The sequence below is a fragment of the Oncorhynchus keta genome, chromosome 24 (genome assembly GCF_023373465.1).
Source record: "Oncorhynchus keta strain PuntledgeMale-10-30-2019 chromosome 24, Oket_V2, whole genome shotgun sequence".
Lineage (NCBI taxonomy): Eukaryota > Metazoa > Chordata > Actinopteri > Salmoniformes > Salmonidae > Oncorhynchus > Oncorhynchus keta.
The window spans coordinates 36,303,974-36,322,918 of NC_068444.1; the positions used below are offsets into that span (position 1 = coordinate 36,303,974).

Consider the following 18,945-nt stretch of genomic DNA (forward strand, 5'->3'; position numbering starts at 1 on the left):
ACCCTGACCCTTATTCTAACCCTAAACGTAACCCTTACCCTGACCCTTATTCTAACCCTAAACGTAACCCTTACCCTGACCCTCATCCTAACCCTAAACGTAACCCTTACCCTGACCCTTATCCTAACCCTAAACGTAACCCTTGCCCTGACCCTTATTCTAACCCTAAACGTAACCCTGACCCTAATTCTAAACCTAACCGTAACCCAAATAGTTGCTTATCGACAGATAGTTGACCTGTAGAGCAACTACAGATGGGAGAAACCAGACTATCCAAACGAAGTGCGACTGAAATGTTCTACTGACACGGAGATAGGGGGTCCAATAGAATGCAGAGTCTCCTGTCCATCAGTCAGCTCTTGAAGCCCATGTAGTGGAGAGCTACAGGGCTGTCGAAGCAGAGAGCGATCTAACAACAGCTAGAGGTATTCGCGGCTGAACGAAGTATGCTGTGGAGCTGAAGACATCTGCTCATGGGAGATCTTGACTGCACACGTGGACATACTTGGCATGACGGTACTGTGTGTCATAGAGTATCTGGAGAGCCTTACTTGCACGCTTTCCAACTTTCCTCTGAAGTTGCAAGCCCGGAGGATGGAGGAGTTAGTGAATGCCAATCATGCGTGCTAGCTGTATGCTCTTGTGAGACCTTGACCCTGTTTAAAAATTCCATTAACTACACCTTCACCCGAGACTGGCATCAAGAGTTATAGTCGAGGCTGAATCACTCACACGTGTTAATCAGGCACTTAGTCTTTAGACGGCTCTAGATGCACCTTAACCTTTCAACACCTTGTTATCTCATATGGGGAGAATATTTTGGCCTCTCCTTGTGTATCCCAATAAATACACTACTAAGATGTGCTAAATGGTATATGTAACCCCTTGGTTATTAAGTGCACTGTACACTTCTTTATGCCACATGAATTAATTTGTTACGGCGGCCTTCATGCATACAGTCTGTTACGCAATGTTTATCACTGAGGCGCTGATGTGCAGACTAAGGGACATGGAGGAGTGATGTGCTCCCAGAGGCGTGTCTGTGACCGGTTGGCGCTGGGAGAGCCTTGCATCCCAATGAGGAATCGTGGTGCCTGTCCTAAATAATGTTAGCTCCTAAATAATGCGTGCTTATGTATTTCTGCGGTTAACAAAATTGCAGAGTGGATGGGATGTATGGCTGTCCCTATCCTGTCGAAGACGACAGAGTAAATTTCAATTTTTGCGAATGGGAAACATGGAAATCGTGCCTCTACTTTTCATTACAGCACCTCTTTAGAAATGACACTTGGGGTCCCTGCTGTGGGTTTCTATGAGGTTTTTCCTATTCAGCTCAGTGAAAACATTTTTACAGTCGTTTCACTGAACTCTCTCCTCTCTTCCTCTTGTATCTGACTTCTTTTGTGTGTTCCTGTTCCTGAAAAGTCAGATACAAGAGCAGCAGAGTAGCATTTCAGGAGCTAAAATACCCAGGTTTCCTTGGTGCTGCCAACAGGCACTAGACTATTACCTTCTCTTCTCACATCTGATAGCGGTCCACTGTGGGGCTCAGGTATGACAGCTGAAAGGAAGCATTCTGGTGCTGTGAATCACTCGCCCCTCTCAGAAGACCAAGAGCAAGGCTTTGTTGGTGACTGGCTGAGCTAGCCACCTCAGAATCCAACAGGGATTATGTTGTTGCGCAACCAGTCACTTCAAAACCTAACTAATCCTGTTGTCTGTAAACAAATCAACGGCATGTTGTGACGCGGGAAAAATTGTTACAGTTGCATATCGCAATGCTATTTTTGACTATATTATATAGCTACTTTTTTTGTTGCTAGGTAGCGTAAGCTAGCGCTATTGTCGACTGTGCCTGCACCAAAACTGCAGAATTTTTCATCCTATAGCTTGTTCTCCATCTTTAAAAAAAATAGCGATCCAATATTGTTTTCAGCACTTTTGTTTCCATGTCTGATCAAAACTCATTTTCTCATGCACTCTCTTGTCCCTCTGCAGCAGATGTACACTATAGTGAGAAATATGTCAGGGATGTCAAATCGCAATAAAATTGCAGTATCAAATCACAAAACATATAGAATCGAGAGAATCTTAATAGTCGAATGGGCACCTAAGTCTTGTGATAATATAGTATAGTAAGGTCCCTGGCAATTCCCAGCCCTAATGTTGGTTTAGCCCTGACTGTCTGTTTCACTCAGAATGGCTGGATCGTTAGTGTTTTGATGAAGGTTGTTGTCGACCGAATGCTTAGCACAGGAAAACTGACACATCTGATTCAAGTGTGTGGAGACTTCTTTTTATATTTTGGATAGTTAGTATTGTCATAACGATGTAATAATGTCTCACAGTTGACCCCAGTTGGCACCACCATCTTCTCCGGCTTCACTGGGAATAACGGAGCTCTGGACATTGATGACGGCCCAAACGGACAGATCGAATACATCATCCAGTACAACCCAACTGACCCGGTATGTTCCATCTGAATACTTACTGACTGACCCATCCAATCTGATTCTCTTTAAACCCACGACTGATGGCAATCACATTGCACAGCCTCAAAATATTTGCTAGAGATATTAGATTATGACCGTATTACTCATATCACTAGGTAGGGGTCACAAAGCCACAAATGTCCTGTTGAGGCAATCTCTACACCGGAGATCTCTGCACTCGCTCTGGCAGACAATGAATGAGGCAAGGGGGAGCTTTTCTGAGTGGAGTGCATTCTTAACCCAGGGTAGTGTATCTCTTTGTGTCACAGATGGCCAACAGGACGTTTGACATCCCTCTCACCCTTTCTGGCTCGATGGTCCTGAGGGAGAGGCTCAACTATGAGGAGATCACCCGCTACCTGGTCATCATCCAGGCTAATGTAAGTCTGTCTGTCTGCATGGCTATCTAGTCATCAAAGTCTGTGGTCATGTCTGGAATGGCACCCTATTCCCTGTATAGTACACTACTTTTGGCCAGGGCTTGTCTGTCTAGGGTAAGCGATGGACAAACCAAACACTGGAGCATACTGTACTGTACATGGGTACAGTACTGTACAATGTGTTTTTTTTAATAGGGTAGGCTGTAGCACTAAGAAAAACTTGAAGTGAAACTTTATACCACTTTGTAAATGCAAAATCATATTGTTGTTGTGTGGAAGTTAAATGATTGTTGGATGTTCTTTTGAAAAGAAGGACATAGTAGATGTCCAAGGCAAGAATGGTAAAAGAGAGTACAGAATAATCCATTCAATTATTCCTCAGTCAAGGTATGACTCTAGAATGGAACATTCACCAAAGGTGTCATTCATTACCAGAATTGTATCAAAATGTAATAATAATATAATAATAATATATGCCATTTAGCTGACGCTTTTATCCAAAGCGACTTACAGTCATGTGTGCATACATTCTACGTGTTTTGGAATGTCTTTTGATACTGGAACATTTGAATGAACAGATACTTGAACTGACGTGGTGTGTACTTTCAATGCAAGTGCTTTCCAGGCTGAAATGAATGCAATGCAGAATGTTTTTGAAAACTTTAATCTTTTGGAAAATACAGACAGGATGTTGCACTTAAGATGGAATCGCGGTGTTCCACCAATTAGGTGCCTTTTAGGTGAGTGGCGAGGCCTACGCATTTTTTTTTAGATACTCCTACCCGAGGTAGAACAAAACACAAGCATGTTTTTTTTTTCTCCTCTCTAATGTATCCCATTTATGAAATGGATGGTTGTGTAAAAAAAAGTGTACTGCCAAAGTGGTTCAATTTGATAGATATTGTGACACACCCGCAAAACTCGAAAAGTGCAGAATAATGTCTGGCTAGAAGGTGGATGGGTTGCATAATCTCATGTAACCTAATATTGCAAGCTCTGACATTTGCTCAAATGTGGAATGCAAGTAGTCAGTTTGTCTACACTACACACACAAACAAACAGCATAGGGGTATCGTAATGGATCTTGGGAATAAAGACCTGTAAACACTGAGAGTTTTGGCGGAAGTTGCCAATTATGAATATTTCTGATGAATGTAAGCTTTACTTTTTGGTAGCTGGTTAATAGACAACTTTACAAGTCAAATGGTCTCTCACTCTATATGGTCCTGCCTGACAAAAATACATACACACTAAAGGACAGAAGGCTCCTCCTGAAGGGTGAAGGTTCTATGTGGAAACCACAGGAGGTTGGTGGCACCTTAATTGGGAAGGATGGGCTCATGGTAATGGCCGGAACGGGGGAAATGGAATGGCATCAAATACATCAAACACATGGTTTCCATGTGCTTGATGCCATTCCATTTGCCCCGTTCCGGCCATTATTATGAGCCGGTCTCCCCTCAGCAGCCTCGACTGGTGGAAACATAATGACTCAAAGAACCAAATGATGAAAGACTGTGTCGGTGTAAATACATTTTTATTATGAATCCAATATGGCCAACATAATTAAGCTCAAACACCTTTGCCTGCATATAAATTGCCCTGGTTTATTTTGTATTGTGTTAGTCTGTCTTGAACACGGGAGCTGCTGGGCCTCTGACTCAAACATTCTAACAGTGTAATTAATACATTTCATTCATTCTATTGCAAAATAATTGTTTGGTTGTGTTTATGAAGGCCTTGGGTAACATTAGAATACTTAAAAATATATATTTTAAGTAACATAATAGCATTTACATTAGTTTGTTACTGTACAAACATTCAATTCAAGTGTTCAATCAATCTATTTTATTTGTGGAGTGATTTTGTTACAACTATGAGACGGAAAGCATATGTGTTGGAAGACGGTAAACAGCTTCTTTTTCTAAAAACAAAATAAAAACGGCAGTAGGCTAAACATTTTATAATGGCCTTGGTAAATAGTGAATCTCAGCACAAAAACAAGTATGGCATTATAATGAATATAAGTAATACGTGTCAATAGGACAGCAGTCAAAAATAGCCAATTGCACTTATCGGCTGCTTTTGTGCGTCAGTTGGATTTCATGTAGCTGTTATCCCTTGTTGCAACAGTTGCCACCATTTTCGTAACGTTCACTGGCTTGACACACTTTGACATACCTTTGTTTGGTTGTCGTCCGTAATGGTCTCCGGTTCTCTCGTTATATTGTGTCCCGTTGTCTTATCATTCTTCAGCACCGCTGTGGAGTACAATGGCTGTGCAGGTGCCTTGTTCTGTGCGGAGGGAGGGAGCTCCCGTCTCATTTTGTTCATGCTGCCGGCCAGACTTGTTTTCTTTGCAAGCAACCTGTTCACCGATGACAGTAAAGTGAAGAAATGTTACATGGTGACATTTCTCCCCTTGCCAACCTGAGGTTCCACAAGACTCATCACCACCTGCTGACTCTCTCTCACCTGCTGCCCCGTGGGGATAGTTTCCCAGATATTGAAAGCCATTCAGCATGTACTCTTACTGTGTAGCCTAGTTGGAGAGTAGACTGACAAAACTGCTTGGATTCAGTGGACTGATGTAGGGTGCACCGTTTTGAGGTGATAGTTAGAATAGATGAATACAATAGAATGGCCGCCCTGTTCTTCATTCACAATTGGCGATTTCCATAGTTATGCATCGTTCGCTTCCCCTCACTCATCAACTCACCCATTCTCCCCCTTTCTCCCCATCATACTTTACTTCATCTGTTGTTATATGTGTGAAATCGGTATAGTTTAGGTTCAGTTTCGAGGTAATTATCAGAGTGATTATCAACTATCAGCAGAAGGAGCGGAGCAGGCCCAACTCCCGGGAGAAGTCAGGGGCAACATGGGAAAACCATCAAAAAATGACATGCCCTCCTAAAAAGGGTTATAACTCCAGTTCTGTTTGTGAATAAATAAATCACGAGTGGTCAAAAATAACTGCTCTAGCGGTTCTAGTGTTGAAAGGGTTTCATTCGGCTCTTGGTATAACTATGAGTGGCACTGCCATGCCTCTGTTTTGAATAGCTGAAGCCAACTAGCATTTAAATGTGTGTTCATGTTTTTCGCGACACAAGCACACAGTAGTGTAACCAAGTTACAGGAAAGCAACCTGTTATACAACAGTCAGCCACTCTAGCAGCGTGTATGTACAGCTTTAACCGTATCCTTATTTAGCCTACTGAAACGAAGTGTGCAACGTTGATTCAAAGTCTTTGAGGTGACCAGGACATGAGTGTGTCCTAACAGGGTGAGGAGAGAAAGTAGCCCGTGATGGTTTTAGTTCTGGGGCCTGACCAGGTCACACAGCTAACTGGTCATTCTGGCAATGCTGCAGCGACAAGGGCAGTAAGTATCCTTCCTGTTTGACTGTCAGGTTATACAGTTTCCAGTTATACAACAGTTGGGTCGAGGCACTCCGCACATGCAGTCTGCATGCCAACGAGAATCATTGACTAACTGTAATGTTATCTCAGCCTAATTGATGCAGGGGATACTCCAGCAGTGGAATGGTTAGTTGTCTGGTTGTGAAGGAGATTGTGAGATTGATGTCACAAACAGACCTGAATGTGGCATATTTCTTTATATTCCTTTGGAAGTCAGGTAGAGAGATTTATTTGGCCGATATTTACTACGCGTAGTTGGCTGTGATTACGCTCTTGAGCGGCTAGATGTTCTTTACTATTCGGCCATCAGATTTGCTCCTTATAGGACAGATCACTGCACTTTATGCTCTTCTGTAAACTGGTCATCTCTGTATACCAGTTGCAAGACCCACTGATTGATGCTTATTTATAAAACTCTCTTAGGTCTCACTCCCCCATATCTGAGCAAGCTACTGCAGCCCTCATCCTCCACATAAAATACCCGTTCTGCCAGTAAGATTCTGTTAAAGGTCCCCAAAGCATACACATCCCTGGATCGCTCCTCTTTTCAGTTGGCTGCAGCTAGCGACTGGAATGAGCTGAAAAAACCCCACTCAAACTGGACCGTTTTGTCTCCATCTTTTCATTCAAAGACTCAATCATGGACACTCTTACTGACAGTTGTGGCTGCTTCGTGTGATGCATTGTTGTCTCTACCTTCTTGCCCGTTGTGCTGTTGTCTACAGTATGCCCAACAATGTTTGTACCATGTTGTGTTGCTACCATGTTGTTGTCATGTTGTGTTGCTACTAGGGTTATAAAGGGTTGGAAACCTTCTGGAAAATTTCCATGGGACGTTAAGCCCAGGAAATTTGGGAATTTTGCTTAAATTCATAAAAAAAGTTAGCTTATAACAGTGAACCTTTTTTTGTGGGATACGCAAAAGGCAAATCTAGGTATTCTGGCATATTTTGGTTAAATTATCCACAATTCAATGGAATTGCAACCCTCTGTATGCACAGTGCATTATTTCATCTTATGTACAGCTGATTCTCAAGATCATGCACACTAATGAAATGCTATTGAGCCCACACTACTACACTGTCTGAGTCAAGGACTACATGCTTTCTGGTAAGTTTTGATTACCATACTGGGTGGGGTGAATATATTTTACATGATTTTTTGTAAACTAGTAAATAGTAGCCTACAGCGAAGTGTGTTTTAAATCATTGCTAACTTGTTAACAATTTCTGCTAGTTAGTTTTTGCTTCCATGTGGTTTTTAGCTTGCTTGAGCCTGCTCAATGAGGAGTGTTAATTCACCTGTTTCCATACAAGTTTCATTTTAAAACATTTATCTTACAAAGGAGTTGTTTAATCTAACTGCTTAACTATTTATTTGTACATGGAATTGTATTTGGGTTTGTATTACAATTTTTTTTCTAATCTTTACAGGAAAATGCCACGGGCACTATGTGATGTCTGGAGACATATCACTGCAGCTAATGTAGAAGACAAAGCTGTGTACATTTGCAAATACTGTGTTAAATCATATGTGAAGAATGCAACAAAGATGCAGAATCATCTGGCCAAGTGCATAAAGTTCCCTCAGCGCTCACAACAAGCAACCTCCGACAAAAGTCCCTCTACTTCTATTCGAAGTGAAAATGATGACTCTTAACACCTTATCGATAGCAACAGCACAATGGTCCTGGAATCATACGTTTTTTTGACTCAATGGAGGAACGTAGTCAGATAAATGCTGATGAATGTCTTGCTCGAGCTGTGTATACAACTGGTTCACCTGCTCACAGGCAATGTATATTGGAAGAGATTTCTGAATGTCCTTCATCCAGCGAACACCCCTCCAACCAGACATGCTTTATCTACTCATTAGCTGGATGCAGAGTTCAACAGAGTTCAAGTAAAGGTCAAGCAAATTATAGAGAAAGCAGACTGTATTGCAATCATCTCTGATGGGTGGTCGAATGTTCGTGGGCAAGGAATAATTAACTACATCATCGCCACCCCTCAACCAGTATTCTACAAGAGCACACAGACACAAGGGACAACAGACACACTGGCCTCTACATTGCAGATGAGCTGAAGGCAGTCATCAATGACCTTGGACCACAGAAGGTATTTGCACTGGTGACAGACAATGCTGCGAACATGAATGTCGCTTGGTCTAAAGTGGAGGAGTCCTACGCTCACATCACACCCATTGGCTGTGCTGCTCATGCATTGAATCTGCTCCTCAAGGACATCATGGCACTGAAAACAATGGATACACTCTACAAGAGAGCCAAGGAAATGGTTAGGTATGTGAAGGGTCATCAAGTTATAGCATATAACGAGAGCACCACATTGAAGCTGCCCAGCAACACCCCGTTGGGGTCTCCTGGAGGGGAAGGAGTCTCCAAGAAATGGCCATATCACTTGATGGGGCAGAAAAATATGGACAGCCCCATCAAGAGGATCCTCCTGGATGATGAATTTTGGGAGAAAGTGGTAAGCAGTCTGAAACTCCTGAAACCGATAGCAGTAGCCATTGCACAGATTGAGGGAGACAATGCCATCCTGTCTGATGTTCAGACTGCTTGCAGATGTAAGGGAAGAAATCAGTACTGCCCTGCCCACTTCACTGTTGCTCCAAGCAGAGGAAACTGCAGTTCTGAAATGCATCAAAAAGCATGAAGATGGCCTCCCGGGTGGCGCAGTGGTCTAAGGCACTGTGCCACCAGAGATTCTGGGTTCGAGCCCAGGCTCTGCCGCAGCCAGCCGCGACCGGGAGGCTCATGGGGCGACGCACAATTGGCCCAGCGTTGTCTGGGGTTAGGGAGGGTTTGACCGGCAGGGAATTCCTTTGCAATTATGTCTACTTATTATAAGGCAAAAGGTTTATGTTTCTGTCTCCATATGATATGGTAAATATATCCAATGCAAAAAAAACATCTACATCTACAATGGTATTAATATTAATTTGTATATATTCCCGTTAATTCCCATATATTCCCATTAAATCCCACAGAAAGTTTCCACCTTTGAATATTCCCCAAAATGTGCAACCTTAGTTGCTACCATGCTATGTTTTCATGTGTTGCAGCCATGTTGCAGCCATGTTATGTTGTCGTCTAAGGTCTCTCTTTATGGAGTGGTGTGGTGTCTCTCTTGTTGTGATGTGTGTTTTGTCCTATATTTTTATTTAATTTTTAATTTTTAATCCCAGCCCCCGTCCCCACAGGAGTCCTTTTGCCTTCTGGTAGGCCGTCATTGTAAATAAGAATTTGTTCTTAACTAACTTGCCTAGTTAAATAAAGGTTAAAAAAACTTTGAGCGGGATATCAGGTTACCTAGAGGTTACTTAGAGTGTAGGTCATCGACTGGGACTATGAGGCGTTGGTGATGAGGGACGTAGCGCAGCTCCACACACATATACATTCGAAGATTATCCCTGGGCTTTGATGGAAAGTAACAGTGTTGCAGAGGTGGTGGAACTGATCAAGCAGAGACCACTATCTCACAGTCAATCCCCAGCCACCATACACAATCATATACAGCATCTTTATTTAAGTTTGTCCCTCCCAAAGGACCTCTTGTTTGCCATAGATGGCATTATACCCTTATATGTTGGGATTACTGTACAGTTTCCCACGCCAATGCATTAGTCACCACAGCATGAGAGCTCATTCTTCACATGCTAGTACAGTTCAGGTGTCACATGGGCTGGCCAGACCTGGGTGGTAGCAAAATAGGTGCATATGAGGGCAATATGCACATCAGCACTTTCCAGATGGCGTTTTGGCTGTTGAATGGCCTCCTGGCATGTGGCAGTCCAGTTGCATTGTGTCTCTGTCGTTATTAACTGCCAGAGGGGGAACTGATGGTGGAGTGGGCCTATCGAGGAGATTCAGAAGGGCATTGACATTGGAGAGGTGTGTTGGTTCAATGTGGTGAACAAGCCGCCTTATGTGGTTGCATCCCGATGTCACGAAGTCAACATGTACGGGCAACTCCAGGGCAGACTGGGAGATTCAAGATGGCATTGACATTGGCTAGGCACAATTCCCATGATGTGAAGGCCCACTAAGTTGATGGCATTTCTTTTCGATGAGTTTCAGATTGTGTTGATTCATTGTAGTGAACACCTGCCTAATGCGCTTGTCGTCATCTGTTGTTGCATCCATAATATCACCAAGTCAACATATACGGCAACTCCAAGCAGATGGCCAGGAGGGTGGACAAAAAATAAATATGCCAGCTCAACCCAAACAGCATAGGAGTGCACCCGGAACAAAGTGATTTAAGAGCCCATTCCTGGAAGCACAAGTTAACCCACAGTTGTTATACAGCAAGTTGTAGAGCTAGGGAGAGGATGCCCTCTTTTCTTTCGTTGGAGCCTCTTGAGTTGCCTCATTGATCCTCAGAGGCTTGTGACTTGGAATACTTGGTGTTGCCATGCATGCCAAGAAGTCTGCTTCCTTTTTTATATCCAGACCAAGCTATTTGAGTGTAATTGTGGGAGGCCTATTGGATTCCCAACCATGGTTGAATTACACTGACATAGTACACTAAGTAAGTAAGTACACAAAAGATCTAAAACATGTACAGGTGATTAAAACACCATTCAATGGTATTGTGGCAGCCATATTGGATTCTGGACCCCATAATGGATTTGGCCCCCTAACGTAATTGAAAGAGGCTGGAACATCCAATCCACAGAGGTAACTTTTGATTGAAAATAAATTACAGGTCTCTGCCCAGAGCCGATTTAGATTTCAATAGCCACAACAACAAAAAACATTCATAATAAATATTCATAGTTGATATTTCTACCTCTTCTATCTCAGTGTTTACAGGTCTAGATTTTCAAGATGCATTAAGATATCCTAATGCTGTTTGTTTTGTAGTATAGATAACCGACTACTTAATTTTAGCAATATCAGAGCTTGACAGTTTGTGTTCCATGAGTTTACGTGGTCACTCCCCCCTCCAGCCAGACATTATTCTGCACTGTTTGAATTTAAGGGGTGTCACAATATCTATCAATTTAACCACGTTTGCAGTAAAATATTTTTACACAATCATCCATTTCGTGAATATTAGAGATGTGAAAAAACATGGTTGTGGTTTTGTTTTACCTCGGGTAGGGGTATCTCAAAAACTAAAAACCCTTTTTGAAGATTGGCCACGAGCAATAAAATCATTTTATTTTTATGGTTATATTTATTTCCCCTAATTTTAACATTCAGTCATAAAGAGCACATGTTCAACTTAATAGAAAACATGTTTTCCCATCTCAGGAGGTTGTTAAGTAAACATAAATAAAACAAAGAAAAAGCCTATTAAGTGCCAAATAAAGCAACAGGGTGGACGTTTTCATCTTAAGGAAGCCATAAATCCCCTTGTGTATTGTGAAAGCATTTCTAGCCTGTTTAGCTACAGTATGGGTAACATTGTTGACGTGTAATGCCGACCCGCTCAGTTTTCCACCACAAAACACCAGAAAAAGGCTAAAAGGAGTTGAAACAGCTCACCTACTTTTACACTATGATTTGACTGTTAGATGTTCAATATTTCTTTCAAAAAAGTATCATTTAAAAAAGGTTTCACCATATTGAAACGGAATTCAGCTCAGGTGCCAGGGTCAACCTTAAAATGAATCTCTAATCACGTTAAGTAAATAATAATCTTCAGAATGGACTTTGTAAAAAGTAACAAAATAACTATCTTGGTCTTTACAATGATGGTGAAAACTTGGAGAAATGTTGTGGTAATGGGTTCAAATCTTCTTAGAAGTCAGAGAGGATGCACAGAGGAACATGTTCAAATGTTTAACTTTATTCCTATGAAACATCTGATTTTATAGAATTTTCCATGTGGTCTGTGTTAAAGGGCACTTCATCTGATATAGCAGGCTTTAAAAATGCACAATTTGTACTTACAATATCAAAGGGATTGCAACAAGGCACTCTTTTTGTGGAACAACCCAGCTGCGGAATAAAGGTAGACAAACAAAAATATACTTTAAATCATTGGTTGGCAACATCCAAAACTGGCCCGCGAGTTATTTATTTTGGCCCCCTTAAGATTTTTGTAAAAAGATATATATATATATATATATATAATAATAGTAATTGTTAAATCACCAGGAATTTAGCTAAAAATGTGTTTAATTTAGGAAATCTGAAGTATTCCCACAAATAAAATAATACATATGTGTATCAATGTGAAATTATTGTTATTTTCAAATACAATCTCTCTTTGGGCTTAGTTGTGGTCAATTTGCAGTGTACAAATTATTATAATTATGTTCCGCCCCTCCAACCATCTGCTCCGACAAAAAATCGGACTGCGGCTGAATCTAGTTGCCTACCCTGCTTTCAATTCTCAGTTACTAATATCCACCCCTGTCATCTCTATGCAAATGAAACCATCATCTATAGCACGGCTCCCACACTAGATGTGGCATTTCTCAAATTGCAGAACGCATTTAATGTTGTCCAACATAACCTCTTTCAGCTCAAATTGGCCATAAATTCACAGAAAACCAAACTAATGGTATTCTCAAGAACAAGAAAGCAATCCTCTACTCTGCCTCAGAGAGTCCCTTTGCAAAACATGCCAGTAGAGGTGGCGTCATCATGCAAATACTAGGGATTTCACATCGATGAAAAGCTGTCTTTGTAAAGCTCCGCGTTCAACAGCTCACTGAAAAGCTTAAACTTAAGCTGCCAGTCTTCTATCGAAACAAGTCTTGTTTTTCATTTCAAGCTAGAAAAGACAGCAACTCTTTTTTTTTTGCCTTTGTTGGACTGTGGTGATATTCTGCACACGAATGCCCTGGGGTCTTACCTGCACACACTAGATATACTTTACCACGCTGCTTTAAGATTTGGAACCAACACAAAGTCTCATTTACACATCACCTTATATCAGTTAGCAGGATGGCCATCCTGAACTGTAAGGCGACAGGCTCATTGGGACAGTAGGCCTTAATGTTGGTCTGTAAGTCCATTTTAGGGCAGCTGCCAATATATTCACAGGACTGTTCCGAACACAAGAACCGAGTTTGGTAAGAGTGCTTTTAGGATTGCTGCCCCATCATCTAGGAACACTTCGCAAAAGGACTTAAAACAAGATCATTTTATTCTCATTGATGATTTTACATCCCAGATAGGAGGGCTGTTGACCATTTTAGATCAGGTTTGAGAGTGTGCAATCTAAGTTCTCTGATGCACTTTGCACTGTTTTAACTTCCATTCATAGTTGTTTTATGTTGTGTTGTGTCGAGTAGTGTGGTGCTATTCTTTTAGATCAGTCAATTATAGAATATACTATGATACTCTTACTATGATATTCTATTTGGTTCTGGTATGTAAAATGCTAATTCCTCATTATGTGATCTTGTGAGACACTTGATTCAGCTTTGATCTAACTTTACTAAACGAGCAACATTGTGAGAAGTGATCATCTTCTATGTGTAATAATAATAATAAGTGATCAGTATGGATGAAATGTCATTTCAAGCGATTGAAGCGGCCTTCGTTGGTGCTGAAAGGGACAGCGCCAGGATCGCGGAATGATGTTAAAGATGTTGAACCAACTTGTGGTGCTGAAGGACAGCCTAATAGGACCTAAGACTGTTGTATAGCCATTTGTAGACTATAGCCTAATATAAATACAAATATATATATAGATTGCTAGGAGAGATTGATTTACAAATAGGCATTTCATTGTATTGTGTAGCTTACACGCTGTATCATAAATATACTTGATTTGATTTGATTCGCTTGACACATGGCTACAATATACCCTATTACAGAATAAAAAGTGAACTATCAATTCATATAATTTATTTGCATAGATTAAACATGCTATCAATATCAATTGACCGAGTAGTGAACATAAATAATTACTGCATAGAATTGTAGGAAATAAATTTTAAAACATCCATAAAATCTAACTTTTGATGTGGTGTATTTATGCATCTCAATAAACTATAACCTAAATGCATTATTACTTCCAACTTCCCCCAATTGACATTTCCAATTGCTCACCCCGACACACCAAGCTAAAACAGGCCCTGTGTCTCAACAACTAGCCAGTGTGGGATAAATATCCCAAGCAGGGCTACAGCAACGTCCAGAGCGGGTCAGGCTCCTTGGGTTTTGCGGTGGCCACTCTGGTTTCACTCCTCGGCGGAACAATGTTGCCATAACTAAGTGGGCACATATCGTTCTGGGTTCCACTCCGCAAGAGGGGGTCCGTGGAGTTTTATGAACATCAAGGCAGACGCATAGTGAATTTAGATTTTTTAAAATTCAACGTTCTGACTGGCCAAAGTGGTCAAGCCTCCGAATGGCCTCTTCAGTGCATACACGCCTATAGTTCTTCATCATTCTCACTGCTGCCAGAAAGAAGACGGGGAAGAAATCTTAATTTACCTACCTCTAGGCTGCTGTACATATTTATTTGGTTTGTCAACCTATTGTCTTTCATGGAATTTTAGTGGTAAATAAATATGATTTATTTCAAATGTATCCAAATACATTTTCTAGAAATAGTTTTACCAGCTCCGTGCATTCTCAAATTGAAAAAAGTGAGCCGCTCCACTACACTCCAGGTTGTGTTTCATGTGAAACTACAATGGGGCAAAAAAGTATTTAGTCAACCACCAATTGTGCAAGTTCTCCCACTTAAAAATACGAGAGGGGCTTTAATTTTCATCATAGGTACACTTAAACTATGACAGACAAAATGAGAGAAAAAAATCCAGAAAATCACATTGTAGGATTTTTTATTTATTTATTTGCAAATTATGGTGGAAAATAAGTATTTGGTCACCTACAAACAAGCAAGATTTATGGCTCTCACAGACCTGTAACTTTGTCTTTAAGAGGCTCCTCTGTCCTCCACTCGTTACCTGTATTAATGGCACCTGTTTCAACTTGTTATCAGTATAAACGACAACTGTCCACAACCTCAAACAGTCACACTCCAAACTCCACTATGGCCAAGACCAAAGAGCTGTCAAAGGACACCAGAAACAAAATTGTAGACCTGCACCAGGCTGGGAAGACTGAATCTGAAATAGGTAAGCAGTTTGGTTTGAAGAAATCAACTGTGGGAGCAATTATTAGGAAATGGAAGACATACAAGACCACTGATAATCTCCCTCGATCTAGGGCTCCACGCAAGATCTCACCCCGTGGGGTCAAAAAATCACAAGAACGGTGAGCAAAAATCACAGAACCACACGGGGGGGACCTAGTGAATGACCTGCAGAGAGCTGGAACCAAAGTAACAAAGCCTACCATCAGTAACACAATACGCCGCCAGGGACTCAAATCCTGCAGTGCCAGACGTGTCCCCCTGCTTAAGCCATTACATGTCCAGGCCCGTCTGAAGTTTGCTAGAGAGCATTTGGATGATCCAGAAGAAGATTGGGAGAATGTCATATGGTCAGATGAAACCAAAATAGAACTTTTTGGTAAAAACTCAACTCATCGTGTTTGGAAGACAAAGAATGCGGAGTTGCATCCAAAGAACACCATACCTACTGTGAGGCATGGGGGTGGAAACATCATGCTTTGGGGCTGTTTTTCTACAAAGGGACCAGGACGACTGATCCGTGTAAAGGAAAGAATGAATGGGGCCATGTATCGTGATATTTTGAGTGAAAACCTCCTTCCATCAGCAAGGGCATTGAAGATGAAAAGTGGCTGGGTCTTTCAGCATGACGATTATCCCAAACACACCGCCCGGGCAATGAAGGAGTGGCTTCGTAAGAAGCATTTCAAGGTCCTGGAGTGGCCTAGCCAGTCTCCAGATCTCAACCCCATAGAAAATCTTTGGAGGGAGTTGAATGTCCGTGTTGCCCAGCAACAGCCCCAAAACATCACAGCTCTAGAGGAGATCTGCATGGAGGAATGGGCCAAAATACCAGCAACAGTGTGTGAAAACCTTGTGAAGACAGAAAACGTTTGACCTCTGTCATTGCCAACAAAGGGTATATAACAAATTATTGAGATAAACTTCTGTTATTGACCAAATACTTATTTTCCACCATAATTTGCAAATAAATTCATTAAAAATCCTACAATGTGATTTTCTGGATTTTTTTTCAATTACAGGCCTCTCTCATCTTTTTAAGTGGGAGAACTTGCACAATTGGTGGCTGACTAAATACGTTTTTTGCCCCACTGTGTATGTATGCAGCTTTCTGGATTGAAAATGGATTTCAATCTCAATGTGGTTAAATAAAGGATAAATACAATTTTGTAAATAATAATCTCCCCCTGTAGGACCGCGCCCCGTACCCCAACGAACGACGCACCGCCACCACCACCCTGACCGTAGACGTGTTGGATGGGGATGACCTGGGGCCTATGTTCCTGCCCTGCTCCCTGGTTGACAACACGCGTGACTGCAGCCCCCTCACCTACCGGGCCCACATCCTGGAGCTCACTGACCCAGTAAGTGTTACTGCAGACCAGCCCCAGCTCTAGAACCCCTGCTGAGTAGAAACATTTGACATGTCCCTCTATTCAAACAGGGCTGCTTGAGAGGCAGCTCACTCCTCCCAGCGCTGGGGAGAGAGGTAGCTGAGAGACAGCTTGGCTTCTCTGGGCCTCTGTTTGTATGTCAGCCTCAGGAGCCATTTATGTCAGCAGCATGGGTGCGCTCATATTAATATTAAACACGAGGCTCAGTGTGATTTCCTCAGTTTTTAAGCTCATTTCAAGATTATGGCTTTGAATACGCAGGGCTATTCGATTTATGATAGCGATGGATTTATGCTAGATTCATGGGATTCATTCATATATTTCATGTGGTGTTCATGGATAATCATCATGATGATGCAAGTTCAAATGATGAGAATGACTATGAACATTAGCGACCACTGATGCGCTATTGTTTTTTTTTTTTTCATGATCCCATTTTTTATTTTATTATTATTGGTAAGACAGGTACACATGGACAAAGAAAAAAGTGACAGGACCGAACAAGACAAACATTTCTCCTTTGACCCCCATCCAACAGAACTTCCCCAACCCAGTGTTAGATTAGTCTTTCGCAATAGCAGTAGTGGTTTGCTATTGTGAATGCATTGTGGCATTCTATACAGATGACAGACACTTCTTATGATTGGAGGAATCATGTTGACTTGTCAGGGCTATTGTGTATGGAAGTATTTTCGACAAGATTCGATTTAAACTCCAAACAGCGTGACACGTGTTTTCTCATGTAGAATGATTATCAACATATCTCCTTGTCAGTTCTATTGATTTGTGTTCACTGATCTAGGCAGGCAGTCTCTCTTGATCAAAGTCTACCAGAAGTAAATGGCTGAGTCATGGAAGCATGGAAATGCTATAATTACAGGACAGATAATTCACAGGTAATTAGTTTTACACTTTGGGCTCTCTTACCTTGAGTAGAATCACTGATTCCTTTAAAGTATTACTAATCCAAATGTAAAATGGATACTGACAGAAACAAGGACAATTGCTTTTTCCAGGCAACCCCATTAAAATGCCTTAAATGAATCTAGAAAAGTCTAGTTATTATCACTCATGACTTGAAAACACCCGGCGATTGAATCCCAGACTGCACAAAAACAAAGACCTTGAGTAGTACTGCAATACAGGCCAATGCTATTGTCAGTCCATTCCATTGATACTACCAAGCAACATTTTTGCAGAAAAGTTTTAAAAATGACATTTTTTCCAAACATTAGGCAATATCCTAAGAAAGATAGAGTTACAGGTCAAACTATGACCTTGAGACGGCAGTGGTACACTAAGAGCCTCACCAAAGTTTTGTGTCACATCGTCAATTGGCGACCCATCCCTTATGGGATTAATTGACACACAAACAAACATTACAATAACTCACTATGGTAATTAAATAATAATAATTCTTCCAGTGTTCTCTGCATTGTGCATCACATACAGTGCCTTGCGAAAGTATTCGGCCCCCTTGAACTTTGCGACCTTTTGCCACATTTCAGGCTTCAAACATAAAGATATAAAACTGTTTTTTTTTGTGAAGAATCAACAACAAGTGGGACACAATCAGGAAGTGGAACGACATTTATTGGATATTTCAAACTTTTTTTAACAAATCAAAAACTGAAAAATTGGGTGTGCAAAATTATTCAGCCCCCTTAAGTTAATACTTTGTAGCGCCACCTTTTGCTGCGATTACAGCTGTAAGTCGCTTGGAGTATGTCTCTATCAGTTTTGCACATCGAGAGACTGAAATTTTTCCCATTCCTCCTTGCAAAACAGCTTGAGCTCAGTGAGGTTGGATGGAGAGCATTTGTGAACAGCAGTTTTCAGTTCTTTCCACAGATTCTCGATTAGATTCAGGTCTGGACTTTGACTTGGCCATTCTAACACCTGGATATGTTTATTTTTGAACCATTCCATTGTAGATTTTGCTTTATGTTTTGGATCATTGTCTTGTTGGAAGACAAATCTCCATCCCAGTCTCAGGTCTTTTGCAGACTCCATCAGGTTTTCTTCCAGAATGGTCCTGTATTTGGCTCCACCCATCTTCCCATCAATTTTAACCATCTTCCATGTCCCTGCTGAAGAAAAGCAGGCCCAAACCATGATGCTGCCACCACCATGTTTGACAGTGGGGATGGTGTGTTCAGGGTGAT

The 18,945-nt window shown here is 41.4% G+C and overlaps 1 protein-coding gene across 1 annotated transcript in view; it reads left to right on the forward strand.

Annotated features, from left to right (window-relative positions):
* pcdh15b (protocadherin-related 15b) overlaps positions 1 to 18,945 on the forward strand; it is a 219,146-nt gene that overhangs the window by 75,890 nt on the left and 124,311 nt on the right. The window contains exons 8-10 of the mRNA XM_052478256.1: positions 2,349 to 2,468; positions 2,762 to 2,872; positions 16,580 to 16,750. Coding sequence (XP_052334216.1) covers positions 2,349 to 2,468; positions 2,762 to 2,872; positions 16,580 to 16,750 — 402 coding nt within the window. The remainder of the gene's footprint in view (positions 1 to 2,348; positions 2,469 to 2,761; positions 2,873 to 16,579; positions 16,751 to 18,945) is intronic.